At 37.0% G+C, this 20,694-nt stretch overlaps 1 protein-coding gene across 1 annotated transcript in view; it reads left to right on the forward strand.

The window, feature by feature from the left end:
• Positions 1-20,020, forward strand: part of LOC131059073 (uncharacterized) — a 43,606-nt gene extending 23,586 nt beyond the window's left edge. Inside the window, exon 6 of the mRNA XM_057992497.1 lies at positions 19,470-20,020. Within this exon, the coding sequence (XP_057848480.1) occupies positions 19,470-19,787 (318 nt within the window). The 3' untranslated portion in view covers positions 19,788-20,020. The remainder of the gene's footprint in view (positions 1-19,469) is intronic.
• The last annotated feature ends 674 nt before the right edge of the window (positions 20,021-20,694 follow it).

The raw sequence follows: 20,694 nt of genomic DNA on the forward strand, positions 1-20,694 counted from the left end.
AAGGTCAAATTCGCTCCTGTCCCTCACTGAAGGACCGGAGCTTGAAATCCAAAATTGCCTTGTCCTTGAAAGATTTGAACGATTTCGCGAATTGAGAAGATCAAAGGAGATACATTTTATCAGTTGAATATAATTTGAAAGCGCAATCATAAGGAAAATTGACCCTAGAAGCAAAATCGCTCCTGTCCCTCTGCCAGGGCCCAGGGCGAATTTAAGTGATAGCTCCCGTCCCTCTCTCAGGGACCAGAGCGATTTTTCTTATAAGACAGGTTTTGGGCGAAGATCAAGTAAGTGTTAAGTTTGAGACAAGCAAAGGAGGCGTAACGAGTCCGTTGAAGATAATTTGAAGATTGTAAAAATGCCAAGTGAAGCCCATATTGTCCTAGGCGCTCCTGTCCCTCTCCCAGGGACCAGAGCGATTTCTTCCTTAGACAAATCTCTCGCCAAGATGAAGCAAATTTCATGTCAAGGATGAGTGATGGGGAGCATAGCGGATCCATTGAAGGTGGTTTTAAAAGTTAGCAAAGCATGATTGAGCCTACAAGTGAAAGTTCGCTCCTGTCCCTCAGCCAAGGACCAAGGCGAACTCAAGGTTATTTAATATTCCCTCCAAGCTTAAATCACTCCAAGCTAAGATACAAAAGGGGCAATGATGTTTGGAACGCCTCGGAGAGGAAGTAAAGTATCAAAGACCGCAAAGGTGATGGAAATGCCCAAGTTCGCTCCTGTCCCTCTCCCAGGGACCAGAGCGAAATGTTCAAGTGTGTCCAAATTTAAGTTGCCACTCACATTTCAAGTGTTCAAAAGGCAGTAAGGAACATCATTTTACACCATGAAGACAGTTGCAAGTTGATATAAACAAGGATGAGCACAAGGAACAAAGGTTCGCTCCTGTCCCTCACCAAGGGACCAGGGCGATATTCACTCAAATATCAAATTTGCGTTGTAAAGGACGAGTAAAGTATGCATGGAATGAATGGATAACATTGTTACTTGCCTTGCGATATAAATTGGTGATTAAAGAGACAAAGACCCAAGGAAAAAGGCAAGTTCGCTCCTGTCCCTCACCTAGGGACCAGGGCGAAAGTACTTTAAAGCACACTCCTTCCACAAAAGGGATGAATTAAGCTCAAGATTCCCAATTAAAATGCTATTTTGGACGTCTAAGACAAGACTCTGAACGTGAAAAACAAGAAAAACAAGGCCAAAATGAAGGAGCGCTCCTGTCCCTCTCCCAGGGACCAGAGCGATGTGGTTAGTGTCCCTTATTCCTCCCATGCTTAGGCGCCAATATTTTCGAATTACATTAAAATGCCAAATTCGATAAAAATGTGAAAGATTTAATTAAATTGGTATTTAAAAAATAGCGCGTGGACTTTCAATAATTAATTTAAAGCCTTTAAAAAATCGAAGTTTTTAATTACAAAGGCATTTAATTAATTATTATTAAATTAAATTTAAAAAAAAAAGGGAGCGCTTGGGGTATTATTTTGCAAGGTCGGCCCCCTCTTTTATTAAATTTTATTTGTTTTTTGGGCCTATTTTCCAAGTCGGCCTAGGGGCAATTATCAAGATGAGCGCCTATATAGGAGGGGTGTGTTGAGCATGTTAATCCATCTTTCAATCATTTGTCCAAGTGCGATTTTGAAGGAGCAATAAAGGAGTGCGAAATCTGGTCCAAGAAGGAGTGCGAGTTGAAGGCTAGAGGTGGAGCGAATTTTCCTCAAGACGTTGAAGGCTAGAAGTGGTGAAGTTGATAGAAGAAGCACATTTTGGAAGACTTCGATCCACATTTTGCCTAGCAAACTTGCTTAATTTTGCATCTTTTCTTAGAGTTAATTCTCAAGTGGAGGTATGGCGAGATTCTCCTAGTCTCAATTTTGAATTTTGAATTTTCAATCTCAAGTGGCTTAGTTAAATTTAGGAAATGATAATTCAAAGATTTGTCATGAGGTTTCCTAATTTAAAACTTAAATCCTCTTTCTAGTTTATATTTCCACGTTGCAAAACATGTTACTAATTTTGAAATGTTGTGTAGGTATCAAGATGGCGACTCCCAAGCTCAAAGGATTTACAAGTCAAAAGGCTCTCATCAAGGAAAATCAAGCCAAATCAAGGACGATCAAGCAAGGACAAGGGCGGCCTCCTCCAGCCTAGTAGCAACAAGGACGACCTTCTTCGATCCAGCATCATCAAGATAAGGGCGACCTCTTCCAATCCAGTATTCCAAGGCGAGGTACATCAATCATCCTGCACATCAAGGACACAAGGAGTTAGAATAAACGTTCGTTGAAGAAGCAAATAGTTCCAGATGAATTAATTAAAGCTAGCTTCTCAACAACATCAAGTTGAATATTTACCAAGTTACAAGTGTCGGACGAGGTGGCATCCTAGTCATCACTTCTCCAGTCAATGTGGTCCACCTCAGCACGTCCAGACTCAATGTATCTAACTCATGGAAGGTGGCACAAACTCCGATGTACCTACCCCAGCTATCCATTGGTGGAATTTCCTAGAGAGGACATGTGTCCAAGCAATACAATTATTTCATTGGTCGAGCATTAAATGTTATGTAATGGTTGTAACAAACTCTAATTAGGGTTTTCATTGTAAAATCTTGGCCATTGATCTCGAATTGATCTAAGCCATCAAATTGTATTGTGGGCACTATATATGCCCTGGCATTTCATTTTGTAAAGGCAGTTAGAGAATTGGAAATAATAGAAAGCAGTTAGTAGATAGAGAGTAGTTAGAAGTTGATAGAATAGCAATTAGAGTAGAATAGGAGGACAAGGCAAGAAATTGTTGCCATTGATTGTAAACAAACTCCATTTTCATTGAAGTAATGGTGCAGTGTGTCGTTTCTTGCAATATGCATGGTTTCTTGTTGAGTCTTCAATCCTAGATGGTAGATGATTAGATGAGTGGAAGAAATGTGCTTGATTGATGGTGAAATTCGTATATCCATACTACTAGCAGTTTGTTGATTGCAGACTTGCCTTGCGTAGTCAACTGGAATCATTCAGCTTAAGCTTAACTTCAATTGTCGTTTCTTCATTGATATGCATCAACCTGATGGTGTCTATGCCTGCAGTGATGATTTGAACATCATAAAGCTTTCCTTCGAAGATCGCACTAGCCTTGTGGAGATGGTCTTGCGATGTCAAAACAAGACCTAGTTAGAGTTTCATCAAAGATCAATCATTGCTCCTACATTCTTAGTATTAGGATTAGATCCTCTCTTCGCCCTCATCTTTTTTCCATTTTTCAAATCTAAGCTAGTAAGATCCTGTGTTCCAACAATATTCAAAGGCAAATCAGAAGTTCAATCATCAAATGTAAGTCCCCTTGTGATTCCAGCAAATCACATCATACCACAAAGAGCTTATCCACACGTAGAGACCCTACATACAAGAACTTTGAAGTCATCCCGATTGATCCTTTTCGCGACATCTTCAGCATTCGGAGGCTTTATTCAAGAGAGGATAAGGTACCCTTGGGTATTTTATTCTGTGTTAGGCAGTGTACAAAATACACGTCAACAGGACCTTACTTGGAGAAATTCGCTCTAATCTTGAGGTAAAGGACAGAGTCTAAGGCAAGTTTTCTCCAGCAAGGTACAGGGCCTAAATGAAATTGAAGGAGGACACCTTTCAACCAAGGCTTGTTCTTGCAACTAGAAATATGATCAGATAACACAAGAAACCTAGGCAAGATACAAGGAGTCCTCCTATCTAACTATCATTCTCAACTCACTTGACTTTCTTAGTTCATCACTTTAATCATAACCCTGCAAACAAGAGACAAGTCATTCATTCCAAAAGCCTCGACAACTGATTGTCTTCACTCCAACCTCAGGATACCACCCTGACTTGATGAACCCTCTAGCTACTTGAGAAACTCTATCTTTGTAATGTCCCCTTCTCAATGATGTGCTTTCAGTGGTCCATTGGCCTATTCCTGAGACCCGTAGGCTATGTGGAATGAAGAATTGGGGTTTTAAACGTTGGTGAAGCGAGAACTTACTATTTTTAGTAAGTTAGGGGTTGGCTATTTGGATGATGCTATCTTACTGAGCTTTCCATGCTCTGTCACTAGGTGCGAAGATCATGCTTTTCGGAGTAGTAATTCATGACTTACTATTTTTAGTAAGTGGCAGTATGGAGTATTTCTATTTTTGGCAGTGGACAGGGTCCTTGTCCTGCAGCAATTCTATGGTCTTCTTTACTCCGCTTCATCCTGGTTTTTGTTAATGATCAGTATGGGAGTCATAAGTAATTTATTTAAATATTATTTCCTTGTCAAAGGTTTAATATTTAAATATTTGCATTTACTGATTAAATGTTGAGGATGACTGAGGGAAAAATAATTAATTGATATCCATGTGTTATTTTCATAAGTCAAAAGGCGAATTTGTTGGTGGCAAATTAGGAGGATTAAACATCTCTTGTTTAATGTTTTTTATATTGCAAAAAACGCCACCATAAGGCAAAAGTTCGAACTTGCCTAGGAAGAGGGAAGTGGGCGCCATGTTGGAGGACTTGAAATGAAATGAAGGGCTTATTGAGTTGAATTTGAGCGCCATTTTGCATTTGAATTTGGGGAAGCTTGGAGTTATAAATATGAGCCTTGGGCTCTCATTTTGGTATCTTGAAAATTTGCATTGTTATGTTGCCGGATTGGCGTATGAACTTTGAAGCTTCGGAGTGCGGCTCCCTAGTGTTTCAGTTTCGTACTTGAGATATAGTACCTAGCTGTGTGCTGTAATCTATGATATTTTCATTGCATATTTCAGTTTTTTTGGAGTTTGGAGTGATTTTTGGAGTTGTTGGTTTCCCTGTGGCTGAAGCAAGTTTTTGATCATACCTCTCTGCCTGAGCGATTGATCATTCTGGGTACTGGTTCAATCTTCCTTCTTGCTGTTGGCGATACATCTTGTAAGTTTGTGGCACTTTTCTCTGAGTTTTGAATTTAATAATGCAAATCGAAATATCCTAGCTAGGCGTGGGTTTTAGAGAGTGCATTGGGATGCATGCAAGGTATTTTGAAGTGTTTTTGTAGCTCCCTTTTGGTTTGTCTTAGTTGCTACTTGTCTAGTATTGGTTTGGGAGTGATTTGGAGTGAATTGAGTGAGATTTGAGTGATATATGAGTAATTTAGTGAGTTTATGGGTTGCTGGTTATGCATTTCCAGCCTACTATTTTTGATGTTGAATGAGTTTCATGATCATTATCTCTTATGTTCAGCAATATTCTTCTACTCTCACTTTCCTCTTTATTGTAAGGTTAAGTAGTAGTACTACTAACCCATTCTGAATTGTAATCTCATATCCCGCTGAAAAGTGTAAGAGGCTGGCTTGCCGCCTATATCTGATAATTTGTAATTCAGTCCTCCTGCTGCATAAGTGGTTGAGTGATGTTGGTTGTAATGATCCTCCCGCTGCATAAGCGGTTGAGTTGAGTAATTTGTAATTCAATCCTCCCGCTGAAATATTGCGGTATAGTGATTTGTGTCTGCAATATTGTTCTCTTGGCTGGTTCACTGCCAAGTTCCTTTCTTTCCCGCTGGATAAGCGGAAGGGGCTGGCTTGCCGTCCAGTATTGTATTTGCTTTATAATTTCTAACAGATTAGTGAGCTAACGAATCCCTTATCATCATATGCTCTCACCTTCCCACATTGGGCACTTGGTGATCAGAAAGTGGAAGGGTTGCAATTTCAACAAGCTTTGAGATTATATTTTCTAACCTTAACAGGTCATTTGTAATTCTTATTGCACTTAAAAACCAAAAAAAATTATCTGGGATATTACAATCTCTTCAATGCAAAGATTAATAGAAAAGACCCTAAAACAACCTAGGACTAAACAAAAAGGACTAATCCTAGAAAGAGAAAAGTGGGGGTCCCCAATTGCAGTGGGGCGATGTGTGAATACCTCACAACATGAACCAAAACTGAAAATGTTTATGGGTCTAAAGTAATGGTTGTTGATGGATTTACACTTACTTGCACATGTAAGATTCCTAACCTAAGTATACAATTGGGTGACTATGAATTGAAAGATGATTTCTATGTGGTGAGCTTAGGAAATACATATGTGGTACTTCACATGCACTAGATACAAACCCTTGGAGAGTTCACTATGAACTTGCATACAATGGAGATGAGGTTTGAGTCAAGCGGTAAGAAGATAGTGCTCAGAGGCATGTTAGATGGTGGCCCAAGGGTAGTCTCTTTAAAGAGAATATAGAGACTAATTACGCATGACTAGGTAGAGTGGGTAGCAGAGTGCATCATAATTCCTACAGCTACAAAACAGCAAAATAATAGCTACATCCAGATATCCAAACTTTGATGTCTAAGCACAACAAAGTGTTCAGTTGTATACCACCTAGAATCCACCTGAGAGAGGCATAGAACATGTTATAGAGTTGGAGGGATCTAAACTATGATTGCCACACCGTATAGACATTCAAAGAGGCATAAGGATGAGATCGAAAAGTCAATGAAGGAGTTTCTTGATATGGCATACATAAGATCGAACAAGACTTCCTTTGCTTCTTCAGTAGTGTCGGTTAAGAAAAAAGATGTAACAATACGTATGTGCATAGATTACAGGACACTAAACAAGAAGATGATTAAGAATAGGTATCCCATCCCTACGATTGATGAGCTTATTGATGAGTTGCATGGTGCTTGTTATTTCTCCAAAATTGATTTAAGGTAAGGCTACCATCAGATTCAGATGTGAGAGGATGTGGAGAAGATTGCTTCAAGGTGTCATTTTGGTCATTTTGAGTTTTTGGTGATGCCCTTCAACCTAACCAATTCCCTAGGCATTTTTCAGTCTTGTATGAACCAGGTTCTTTTGTAAACAACTAAAGAAGTTTGTCCTTATATTCTTTGGTGATATCTTGATCTTCAACAAGACATGGGAGGAAAAAATGAGGTATCTTGATGAGGTATTGAGCATCCAAGAGAGGGAATCATTATATGCCAAGGAATCAAGTGTGATTTTAGTATGACAAAGCTTCTCTACCTTGGCCACGTCATTATCTCTTAGGGTGTGAGAGTAGATCCTGAGAAGATCAAAGCAATTGTTGATTGGCCACCACACACAAATCTCTCATGGTTTAAAGGATTCTTTGGGTAATGTGGTTCTTATAGAAGATTTGTTAAGGGTTTCTCACAAGTAGCAAATCCACTTACAAATTTAACCAAGAAGAGAGCCTTTGTGTGGTCATATGTACCATACTAGTGTTTTGATCATTTCAAATAGGTTATGAGCACTTGCCACCTCTTAGTTATTCTTGATTTCTCCAAACCTTTTGAGTTGGAATGTGATGTTTCATGAGAGGAAATAGGTGTTGTATTGATGCAGGATAAGAATTTGATAACCTTCGAGAGAAGGAAGTTGAGGGTTACAAAAAAGAGTTTTCCACATATGACAAGTAGATGTTGGTCATTATGCATGTTTTGGCCAAATTTAGACCATACCTTGTGGGAGGAAAGTTCATTGTTAAGACCAACCACAACAATCTAAAGTACTTCCTTAACTAGAAGGGCCTTAATGATAGATAGAAAAAATTGGCGAGCAGGCTTCAAGCATATGGCTTTGACATTGTATATGTCAAAGGGAATAAAAATGTTGTTGTAGATGCCCTATCCAAGAGACCTCATTTGTGTTCCTTATTAGAGATTATTGTTGTTTGGAGGGAGTTGATTTTAGCAAAATGTGCTAAGGACTCTTGGGCTATAGGCCTTATTGAGGTATTGCACAAGATTACAGATACATTGTGATTAATGAGTTGATTGTTTACAAGAGAATTCATCTAGTACCAAATTCAAAGCGTAAGGTGAAGATCCTAAGGACTTTTCATGATGCACCTATGGCTAGACACCCAAATTTCTTCAAAACATATGGGTGGATCTGAAAGAGATTCACTTGGAAAGGACTTAAAAATTTAGTCCTTAAGTATGTTCGAGAGTGTCCCACATGCCAACAAAACAAGAATGAACACACTTATCCAGCTGGTTTGTTGCAGCCCTTGTCCTTTTCTAATTATAAATTGGAATGTATCTCTATGGACTTCATTACATGGCTATTGAAGGTACAAGGTAAGGATTGTGCATTAGTTGTAGATCGATTGATACAACTTGCACATTTCTTTGCCATTTCAACAACATATACAATAGCACAGGTAGCTGATTCATTCTTCAAGGAGATATTTAGACTTCATGGGATACCTAGGAGTATTGTTAGTGACAGGAACAAAAAATTCATGTGTCTTTTCTAGTAGGAACTCTTTGGGTTGAGTGGGACTGAGCTCCCTCCTAGTACTAGCTATCACCCATAGACAGATGGGCAGACAAAGATAGTGAATAAATGGGTGGAAGGGTACTTCAAAAAGTATATTTTAGGGCAGCAAAAGGTATGGGTGAGGTGGTTACACCTTGGTGAGTATTGTTATAACTGAACTTACCACATGTCTATCAAGATGTCACCTTTTTAGGCTTTATATAGATATGAAGCTCCAAATTTTATTGATTTATTTTTTGTTGACAACAGAGTGCCTAAGGCTAGAGATTTATTACAAGAAAGTTGGGACATCATGAAATCTTTGAAAGAGGACTTGCTACACATAGAGAATTAGCAAAAGATGTATGCAAATAGGCATTGCACATAGCATACTTTTAAGATTGGTGACATGGTATACCTAAGATTATAGCCCTATAGGCAGTCCACTCTCAAGAGGAGTGGGTCGGAGAAGCTTAAGCCATTTTTTAATGGCCCTTTCAAGATCTCCAAATGGATTGGGGAGGTGGCTTATTGTTGTGATGTATTCACACATCGCCCCATTGTAAATGGGGACCCCTACTTTTTTCTTTCTGGGGTTTGTTTTTCTAGGTCTTTTAGGGTTTTGTCTATTAGTCTTTGCATGCTGAGTGTTGCCAGAGGGATCACTAAGATAGCAAGCTTTGTTTTAGCTAAAGGGTGAGTCAGTGGATGCTCCGAGTTAGGGTCATCTTTGAAAGTCTTCCTTAGGACAAAGTTTTGCTTTTGTTGCTCATTGTGTCTTGTTTGAGTTTGAGGAGGTCAATGAAGCTTGGTGAGTGAATATCATCTTTGAAGATCTGAGTTAGGTCAAATTGGTGAGTGATGAAGTCTGGAATATCATCCTAATCTTCAACTGTCCTGAAATTTGGCTGTTTGGAATGTCATCCTGATCCTGAAATTTGACTAAGTCTGGAAAATTGAAGAATCCTCCAAAAACTAGACATTCCAGACAGCCAAATTTCAGGACAAAGTCTGGAAAATTGAAGAATCCTCCAAAAACTAGATTTTGCATTATAACTCCTGGAGGTCTGAAACCACTTTCAAACATCCTGACAATATATATGAAATATAACTTAAAGTATAAGAAAGAATTCTTCTTTCTTATACTTAAATGTTATATTCCATATATGAATCCTGACGGAGAGACCAAAATGTCAAATTTCGCTCCTGACCCTTCCAAAGGGTCCAGAGCGAAATCCTAAATAGGTCTTGTCCCTGGCCATATTTTTTAGTGAAATTCTCCTTTCTGGCCATTTTGAGGGTCAAGCAAGTGTTGAAATTCTCCTATTATCTATTGCTACTGCTTGTTATTTTGAAATAGAGCAAATGGATATTAAAACTGCTTTCTTGCATGGGAATCTTGCAGAAAAGATTTATATGTGACAGCTTGACAATTTTGTTGTGAAAGGGAAAGAAAACTTGGTTTGCAGGTTAAAACAGTCATTGTATGGTTTGAAACAGTCACCCAAGAGTTGATACCAAAATTTTGATGCATTTGCATTAAAGATAGGTTATGTCAGGAGCGAAGAGGATCACTGTGTTTATATTAAGGTTATTGATGATTAGTTACTAACTATTGTCTTGTATGTTGATGCCATGTTGTTTATTGGTAACAACAAGGCAATGATTAGAGAGCCCAAAGCTCAACTTTCTAGCACATTTGATATGAAGGATTTGGAGGCTGCTAGATATATTCTAGGCATGGGAATCAATAGAATTCAGGTCAACAAAAAGATTTGGTTAATTCAGAGTAAGTATGTTGATACTATTTTGCAAAGATTTAAACTGCAGGATTGTAAACCAGTGAGTATTCTGTTTCCGATTGATACTAAGTTAAGTTTAGACATGTGTCCTAATCAGAGTTCCCAAACTCGCCGCGAGTCAGGCGAGTTCGCCGAGTTGGCGAGTTGAGCCAAGCTCGGCGAGTTTTGCTGACTCGGGACTCGGACTCGGTGATTTTTGACCATAACTCGCCGAGTCCGAGCTCCAAGACTTGCCCATGACAGGTCAATGTTTTGACTTGTTTGACAAGTTAGTCTCTCCGCCAGGATTCATATATGGAATATAACATCTAAGTATAAGTGACATTTCCTTATGTCTTTTCTCTTTCTTATACTTTAAGTTATATTCCATATATATTGTCAGGATGTTTGAGAGTGGTTTCGGACCTCCATGAGTTATAATGCAAAATCTAGTTTTTGGAGGATCCTTCAAGTTTCCAGACTTAGTCAAATTTCAGGCCATTTCAGGATCAGGATGACATTCCAGACTTTTAAGGCAAGTTCACTCTGACCTTGATGTAAGGGATGGGACCTAGGAGGACACTATGCATTCAACTAATGTTTGATTTAGCAACATGAAGCGTGACCAAATAGTACACAAAAACCCTAGGAATGATCTAAATAACCCCTAATCACTCAATTGACCTAACCTCCTTCACTCCACCTTGAGGAGATCCACCTGATTTGATGACCTTTGAGAAACTTAATCCCTTCAATGCAAAGGCTAAGACACTAAATCGACCAACAACAAAACTAAAAGCGCTAACCCTAGAAAGAAAAAAGTGGGGGTCTTCATTTGCAATGGGCAATGTGTGAGTACCTTACAACAGGGATGTTTCTTAAAATTTTGAAAAAAGGGGCTGAGTTGGGGACATTTCCTACCTGTCCCCACATCCCAAAAAATCCCGCCATGGGGCACAAGGTTATTTTTGGCAAGGGACATGTCTCTGAGGAGCATATTTTCAAACCCTTCTAGCCTCACAATTCTCCCTTCCATCCAACATATATATAGCCTAAAAACTAAGAGGTCCAAGAAAGACCAAGGTCAACTATAGTCCCAAGGTAAAACCTAAGTTCAACAAGCACACTATTTAATGCTACCATACACAAGCACTCCTTACAGTTTCCAAGTGAAGATGTTCATGATGTCTCATGTTGGTCCAAACAAAATACTAAACAGAAGCCCCAAACAAGTAGATACTCTACCAGCATGCCTTTCATGGCATAACAAGCTAGCACACATTATAATTGGGCTTTATTCAATAATGGATGCATGAAACAAGTTTTAAATTGTTAAAAATCTCTTGATTTCAAGGGTTTTTTAATTTTGCTGAGTCATTGCCGAGTCATAGCCAAGTCACGAGTCGAGTTGGCCTTGCCGATTCCGAGCCGAGTCCGAGTCTGGGAAATTGGTCCTAATTGTGAAGATGATATTGAAATGATGTCTAATGTTCCTTATGCTAGTGCCATTGGTAGTTTAATGCATGCAATGGTTTGTATTAGACCAAATATAGCCCAAGCAATGGGAGTTCTAAGCAAGTTTATGTCTAACCCAAGTAAAGAGCGTTGGAATTTTGTTAAAAGGGTATTAAGATACTTGCAAGGTACTTTCGATTATTGTTTGGTTTATCATGGTATTGATGATGTGGATAAGTCGTTGGACATACAGGGTTTTGTTGATGCAGATTGGGCAAGTGACTTGGACAGTCAAAGGTCCACTTGCTATGTGTTTACTTTGTTTGGAGGTGCAGTGAGTTGGATGAGTAAAAGACAGCCTACAATTGCATTGTCCACTAGTGAAGTAGTGTATATGGCTGCTTCACATGCCTCCAAGGAGGCGATTTGGTTACAAAGACTTGGTAATGGTATTGGTTTTGCTTGCAAGACAATGAGAATTGGATGTGACAGTCAAAGTGCCATATGTTTGGCCAAGAATACTATGTATCATGCTCATACTAAACATGTTGATGTTCAGTATCACTTTGTGCGAGACATGGTTGAGAGTGGAAAGGTCTTGATTGAAAAAGTTAACACTTTGGATAATGTTGCAGATTTTCTTATGAAGCCAGTAGCCACGGATAAGTTCTCTTGGTGCAGGAAAGCCATGGGCCTTGATCATTCTACTTAATTTGTATTATGTATCTCTATGGGGTAACTTACAATGTATGATATCAAGTGGGAGAATGTTAGGATTAGGTGCCATGAAACTTGTAAATCCTTTAATTTATTGTTTTCCTAATGCCTTTTGCAATTTGCCCATAAGAGGTTAACCATTTAACCAACACTGGTGAAAGAGACCATGTAAAGGCAAAGTCACTTTACCATTTGTCCTCTAGGAAAAGGACAAAATAGCTAGGCATCCCCTCTTGGAATCTTTTATTTTGAGGTGCTTGTACATTTGTCAAGAGTTGTAAGAGAATATATGACGGTTATGACAGTCATTATTCATTCTATGACAAGCATTTAAGAGTCCTATATAGGTCCAAGGGTGCTCAAATTAGCTAGATGGCATATGACAGTTGTAAGAAGCAACCATAAGAGGCTATTTTGGGAGGTAGGCGTGATTTTTTCAAGGTAGTTTTTCTGCATTTTGTTTGGTGATACCACAGTGGTATTCATCCTCACAAACTTATATAAATTTGGGCCTTAAGCTAGAGTTATTCATTCAATCTTGCTCTATTTGCAGGATAACGAAGTGCTGCTAGATTTTAAAGAGGTCTATAGAGAAGTGTATTGTTGCTATAATCTTCATTGGATTAGTAATACACTTGCCTCTCTTTCTATGGTGGATTTTTTTCCCAAAAGGGTTTCTCCACGTAAATCTAGTGTTTCATGTGCAATGATTTTCTTGTTCTTGTTTTGATTCTGCAATCAGTTTGTTAATGGTTTATATTTAGTTTCAGATTTGCAATAACTTTGACTTTAAGTTCATATTGCAAGCTTTCTTCACCTTGTTTTATAACATCCTCGAAACCTGATGATACATTCTAAAAAAATAGATATTAGAAGGAATATTCAACATGTTTTTTGCCTCATCCTCGAGTCTCTTTTAGGTCTAGCAAGTCATCTTGACAAACCAGCTCAATCTTATTAACACTTAATTTGTCCTTGCACTCCTCCCTTGAAATTTGATTGAACATTACTTAAAAATTAAATATTAGAAGGAATATTCAACATATGTTTTTTGCCTCATCCTTAAGTTTCTTTTAGGTCTGGCAGGCATCTGGACAAGTCAGCTCAATCTTATTAACACTAGCCTCATCTTAGAACTTACAGATGACAACAACGTATTTTTAGTTTCATATTGGTACTCACTAGGGTACTTGTGCCATCACAGTTCTTAGAGCTTACAGGGGACAACAACGTAGGATATTTTCACTTTTATATGGTTTTCATTAAGGAGCTTCTTCTATCATTATTCCAACAGTTGTACCAAAAATCAATGTTAAAAATAATCAATGGATAAGAACATCTTTATTAGCCACTAACTGACTTCTATTTCAATAAAATTTGAACTGGATCACATACAACAAACATAGAGGGTGAGGGTGATTTAAGACTAGGAAAGAATTTATAGATCTCTCTTTGGGTAAAGTCCAAAATTGGAATAGTACAGATTTATCCATAATCTTTTCAGCCATTGAAAGCTCCCAAGATAAGGTTTAGATAGGGGTCTTTCTTACAAACAAGCCAGTTTATGTACTGATCCCTTGCCCAAAAAATGAACTGAGAAATGAACTGGAAAAGGAAGTGGTAAGAGAAACAAGGATAGATTGTTTTCGGATACATGAGACATGACAATCTGAAAATTTTGTACCCCTTCCCAAATCTTTCCCTAGGAGCATATGCAGGAACATTTATAGAAATACACAAATAAAATTTATCGTGCAGAAATTTGCACTTCCTCGATTGTGTAATGAATCTAATGATAGATTGATATCAACTAATCATGCTCAAATGGTAATGATGACTTGATTTCCATGTTATTACTCAATAAGTTTGGTAGTGTAACAACTTGAAATTCACAATGTTCAAACTTGTGACATCACTAGAAATTTTTTAATCAACTGTTCAAAATTCTCTATCTTAATGCCAGTCTATAGTTTCTTGGTTTGGCTCATAAATGCTTAACAACTGAGTAGAATCGCCATATAATTGATAACTAGTAGAATTGTCATGTAGCTAATAACTAGGATAGTGCCACCTTTTCCCTATTTTTTTCGGAATTTTTTTCTGATTCAAAAAAAAATTCTGAGGAATGAATGCCTTTCAAGAAAAGATGTCAGAAAATACTAAGATTGCTCAAGAAGTTCTCTTGAATGATGATCACATTTTCTTAAGAATGAGAAAAAGCCTCAGAAATGGGAAAAATAGGCTGGAAACAATGTTTCACTTTGGACTTCTCAAATGTTTGGATGTGTTTATTCTAGGAATTATTTTTTACTTTCTTTTTTGGACCTCTGCACAAAAATTAGGGGCCATCACAGTCTTGGTGACTAAATAGAGATGAGTATTCTGGCTCTTACTATTGCAGCTTCTTTATGCTAGGTTTAAGTCCATCTCAGAAATCTTGAAAATTACTTTGTGCTCTGAAAGGATCCAACAGAACCTTTCTTTGTGATCTGCAAAAGAGGGCTTCCTACTTCTACTGTGGAATATGAAAGCAAATAATCTACACAGAGCTCCTTTGTTAAAGTGTGAATAATGGTATTATCAATTATGTGATGTTCCCTTCTAAATTATTGGGAAAATTGTGTACTAAATATCCTTTCATGTCAACCGATCCCTTTTATGGCTTCCAGAGCTGATCTAGGAATGTATTAAATATTGTTGGGTAAATTAAGTCTCCAATTTTTTCTCTGATTGTTTTATGTGTCTTGGTCCTCTAACAAGTCATATTGAATGTCTAATTGGTTTATGTGGTTGGTTCTGTGCAAGTCATAGTGACTATCTCATAAGGTTATGAAATATCCAACAGGACCTTTCTTTCTGATCTTCCAATGAGGGTTTCCTACTTCTACTGTGGAAAATGAAAACAAACAATCTACTCAGAGCTCATTTGTTAAAAAGTGCTTACATGTCAACCTGTCCTCTTTATGACTTCCAGATGATCTGGTGATTAATTATATTTATTATCAATTGCTTTGTACTCTGAAAGGATCCAACAGGACCTTTCTTTGTGATCTGCAAATGATGGCTTCCTACTTATAATGTGGAAAATGAAAACAAACAATCTTCACAGAGCTCTTTATTAAAATGTGATTAATGGTATATTATCTGATGTTCCCTTTGCATTCCCTTCTAGATTAATGGCAAAAATGGTGTCTTCAACATCCTTTCATGCCAACTGATCACATTTATGACTTGCAGATCTGATCTGGTGATTTATTAAATATTGTTGGGAAACTAAGTCTCCAATTCTTTCTATCTGATTGGCTAATGTGGTTTGGTATTATGCAAGTCACAATGACTGTCTGATGGGCTTGTGTGGCCTGCTCCTCTAGCAAGCCAGAATGACCATCTTATTGGCTTTTGTGGCTTGGTCTCTAGCAGCTCACAATGACTGTCTGATTTTCTTATGCTGCTTGGTCCTTTAGCACAGTATCCATCTGATTGGCTTATGCAGCCTGGTCCCCTAGCAAGTCACAATGACCATCAGACTGGCTTTTGCAGGTTGGTCCTCTAGCAAGTCACAATGACCATCTGATTGGCATATGCAGCTTGGCCCCTTAGCAAGTCACGGTGACAATTTGCTTGGTTTTGGTGGCTTGGTCCTCTAGGAATTCACAGTGATTGTGATAAGCAAGGTTCCTTAGCTACTGCAATTATGTTAAGTAGTAATTATTATTCTTTAATCATGGTGACCTGTTTTTGTTGAGCCGGAAATGAAAAGTGTTGTTAGTATTTTCAATTCAATCCAATGAGCTTAAATTCATTTTGTGTTTAAGATCATGTTATGAAATAACTTGCACAAGAGAAGAATAAAACATGAAATATGCTACAAATATTTGATAACAATATGACACTTCAAGGGGGCTCCTAATCCTAACTCAATTTTCAACACTATGATAATAAACAAACCTCTACCTCCTATATATACCATACTTATGCCAAGGATATCACTCAGGCTAACTTAGATAACAACATTTAGGCCCTAGGCCACGGGGGATTCATTGGTTAGGCAATATTATATCATGTGCATTCATATTGAGGGGTTTAATATTTTAAAAATGAGGGTACAATATATTGCCTATCGGTGAAAATAGGGGGGTTTTTAATTCGAGCTATGAAAAAAAGCAATATTTGGTGAAAATAGGGGGGCTTTTAATTCAGCCTATGTATTGGGAGGGGGTGACAAAAAAGGATTTTAGGGCAATATTTTTTGAAAATAGGGGGATTCTTTAGTATGCCATGAATGCACGTGCTATAACCCTGGTTTATTAAGTGAAGCCCCCGTGCCCTAGGCCAACCTAAATAACTAAATAAGAATATAATAATATGACTTAATTAAGAGTTAAGTTAGCCATAAGCTGATTAATTATAACTCAATACACACTATAGGGGCAGGGGCATAGCATTCCCCTCTACAAAGGCATTGTCCTCAATGCTAACTTTTTATTTTTCTTTTCCTTCTTCATCTCCTTTTTTTGCTTCCACTTCTTATGTGCTTCTTGTTCTTGCTCTTGCTCTTGTTCTTGTTTTTGCTTTTGTTCTACTTTTTGTTCTTGTTCTTTTTCTTTCTCGTGTTCTTGTTCTTTTGCTTCTTGTTCTTGTTCTTTTTCTCTTTCTTTTTTTTCTTTTTTCTTTTTGCTACTTTTTGTTGTGAAGAACTTCCAGATTAATAATTTTGCAATAAATCACAAATAAAGTTTAAATAATCTGAAATTTTTACTGTAACTAACCAAGGCATAGGTCCCAATTACTGAGAAACATATCCAAAAAATCAGCTTATTTTCAGCATTGAAAGTGAAATTATTGGAAACCCTAATTTTGCAATAAAACACTTATTTCTGCTGAACTTCCTCTAAAATTTAAACTATAGCTACTTCAATGGATTCCTGAAAAACCCTTTAAAAACCAAGAAAAAATCCATCCAGATCTTAGAGATATGTTGGTCCCAAAAATAATTTGGCAAAAAACCCTAAATCTACAATAAATTGCTTAATTTGGCTCCAATTTTTTGAAAATTTACTATAGACACTTCCATATATTATTAAAAAGCCCTTTCAAAATTCATCCAAATCTGAGAGAAATGTGCTTCCCAACAAAAACCTTATTTCTGCGGTAAATCACTTAATTTGGCTCCAATTTCTCTGAAATTTTTATTGTAGATGCCTTAATATATTCTTGAAAAACCCTTTAAAAGTTAGCAAAAAATTCACAAAAATAGGAGAGATGCACTTCACAAAGTGACCTCTGAAATTGAAAAAATGACTTGCCTTCATAGTGCCAAGATCATGCTTTGATACCACTTGTTATGAAGTAATTTTCATAAGAGAAGAATAAATTATGAAATGTGCTGCAAATATTTGATAATAATATCCCACTTTGGGGGGATACCTTCAATGGTCTTCAATAAGAACTCAATATGATGATGATAACTAACCTCTACCTCTTATATATACCATACTTATGCCAAGAAACACCGACCAACTTAGATAACAACATATAGGCCCTAGGCTGACCAAAGTACCAAAATAACAATATATTAATGATAATATGACTTAATTAAGAGTTAAAGTAGCCACAAGCTGACTACTCATAACCCAATACACGCTATAGGGTTAAGAGCATGATAGGCCAAGCCTTGCAGCATGATATTGTATGTTGTCTTGCTGAATATTGGGTGTGACTAGAAATGAGAAGCATGAGAAAGCCTCTCATAGAAAAATACAAGCATTATAAGACGTTGACTTCACTCAAGCTGGTGGATATTGAACTGGATTATATTTGTGTAAGAAATTTTGCATCACTGATCTTTATTTAGTACTCCTTTTAGCTTTTTTATAGACAATATGGCATGCAAATTTTATCAAACAGTATATATAAAGGCAATATTTTCTCTTGGAAGACCCCACCATTGCACCTGATATGGAGCTAGGATGCTTGATTGGCATATAAAATCAGATCCATAAGATAGCAACTTCTTCCATTAACTGCAACATCCATACATCGTATTTTATTCAGACAATATGTAAGCATACAAATGAAACCAAAAAATAGGTAATCCTAAACTTCGTAGCACTCAAGCTTGTAAAGGCACTTGATTAAATAAATTAGAAATTTCAACTGGTGAAGATCACTATTTTAGCAAGGTTGCACAGGTTTTCATGTGCTGACCTAGGTAAACAATTTATTAGGTACCAAAAATTTAGTCATACTTTCTGGAATCCAGAGTGAGTGGAATTATTTTGTTTAATTCAGTGTCCTATAACAGAAAATCACGAAATGGAAATGGAAATGTGTCATTTGGTTGACTGTATCCTTCGATCCTGGAGATGGATTTCTTTTATCATCCATTATATCTTATCAAGAGCAATGAAATTTGAAACTTGCTATATTATGATCTGAATTTCCAGCTGATTAATAGATGTAATAGTATCATCATTCAGAAATTACTCATGCATAATGTAATGATGATGCAGTAAATAAAGCCTAGCACCTTGTCAGTTATACCCTACAACATAAAATTGCAAAGCCAATTTTGGAAATGGAATGGATTGTTTCTGTAAGCGCATCATTATTTCAGTTCAAAACATCACTAAATACTCGGGAAACTCATGAGTTATTTTGCAGCTGAGGAAATCACCCATTAGCTCACCTAGCCAAGTTTTGGAAAGTTCTGCTGAGCTTCTGCCTAGTCACTGAATCTGAGTCAAAATTGGGTCTACAGAGATTTGATGAGTCATGAGTTTTTGAACCATGCATTATGTATCCAATGATAGTATCATACCATGATTCTTATTTGCTCTGGCTCCTCAGTTTTGTGCCTTACTGCTTCGGGGATATAATGTTGATTTTAATTTTGGCGTGCAATCAGAGATATTCTCCTCTTTCTGCTTATGAAATCTGCTCCAGTACACAAAGGATAGTGATATGATGTCCACTCTTGATGTATATTTTCTTTTTCTTTGTATGTATTATAGTCTCAATTATTTAGTGAAAAAAAAGTAGAGATTTAATCTACCTAATGAACTTTAAGTACTCTTATTCAAGTTGGAGATGTAGACACCATGGAAATTTTTGAGCAGAGGGAATTCAAAAATTATATTTCTTTCTTTCTAACTCGTTTTTGAAGGAGTTGTAAGGGCTTAAGGATCAATCTCTATTTGTTTTTCTTTTATATTTGCAGGAAACTGCTAATAAAGAGAATCCGACATCTGTTGACCCACTTGATCCTCTAATGGTACAAGCTTCCATGGATTACTTATCAAAATATTTACTGGACAAAGAAGGAAACTGGGGATTGATGGATCCAAATATATGGAAAAAGTTCCTTGATTGGCTTTCAACTGAAGGTATTCTGACGACATTGATACAATCCCGTAACCCAGTCAGTGGTGTGAGTGCCTCTCTCAATGATTTGAGAGATGGCAGTTGTGGTGATTGCATACAGGCTTCCGAAATCAGAGTTGATGAGTTATTCACAAATGATTATCTTATGCACTAATAAAATATCTCTCATGTATCTTACTTGCATGATACCAAGCACACAGGTTTGGTGTTTTGGTGTGGATTTATATTTAGAGAATTGATTAGTGTTCAGTGTATGGGAGGCGAAAGAAGTAGCTATTATTCAACTAGGGTCACTGTTGAACATGTAATAGTGTCAAGAGTAGCTTAAATTTTAACTTCATAGCCAATACTTTTGTCTAGCACTAATAATATTCTTACTATTTTTGCCGTGCTTTTTGATGGAACTTATCAAGCATACTATTCATTGTGTCAACCAAGCATAGGTTAAATGATCAATTATAAGTTCAATCGTAAGTACAAGTAATGGTAAGCAATTTAGAAAACCATAAGGCTCAACTCTAATTAATCTATGAAAACATAGTGAATTTAGCACCAAAAATTGATGATTGAACCTACAAAATATTATGAGTAACAGTAGCAACAACAGCTGCAGTAACTTTTAGATAAATTATTAAAAAGTTTATAGTTAAGCAACTCATGATAATTGAAAAACGTGGATTTGTTTAAATTTCCTCAAAGTTTCTTTATTTTCAAACAATATATATGCATTAAGTCCAATCTCCTTAAAGTGAACTATTTAATCTATAAGCAAACTGAGTGGAGATAACATGTCCTGCAATAGTTCTCTTCTTTCCAACCATCATTGTCTATTATCTGTGAACCTTGAGATCGATTATATGAACATGAAGGGAGAATCCCTCCTCATTATAAAGACATCCTAAAAAGGAAAATTGTTAATTTAAATATTTGTGTGTGTGAGAGAGAGATTGGCATTATGATCCTCCACTCTGCACTTTAAATTAACTTTATCTTCCCTTGTCCCTCCTAGATGTATTAGCCCTTTTAGCAATATGATGATGAAGCACATTATTTCTGTTTCC

The sequence above is a fragment of the Cryptomeria japonica genome, chromosome 9 (genome assembly GCF_030272615.1).
Source record: "Cryptomeria japonica chromosome 9, Sugi_1.0, whole genome shotgun sequence".
NCBI lineage: Eukaryota > Viridiplantae > Streptophyta > Pinopsida > Cupressales > Cupressaceae > Cryptomeria > Cryptomeria japonica.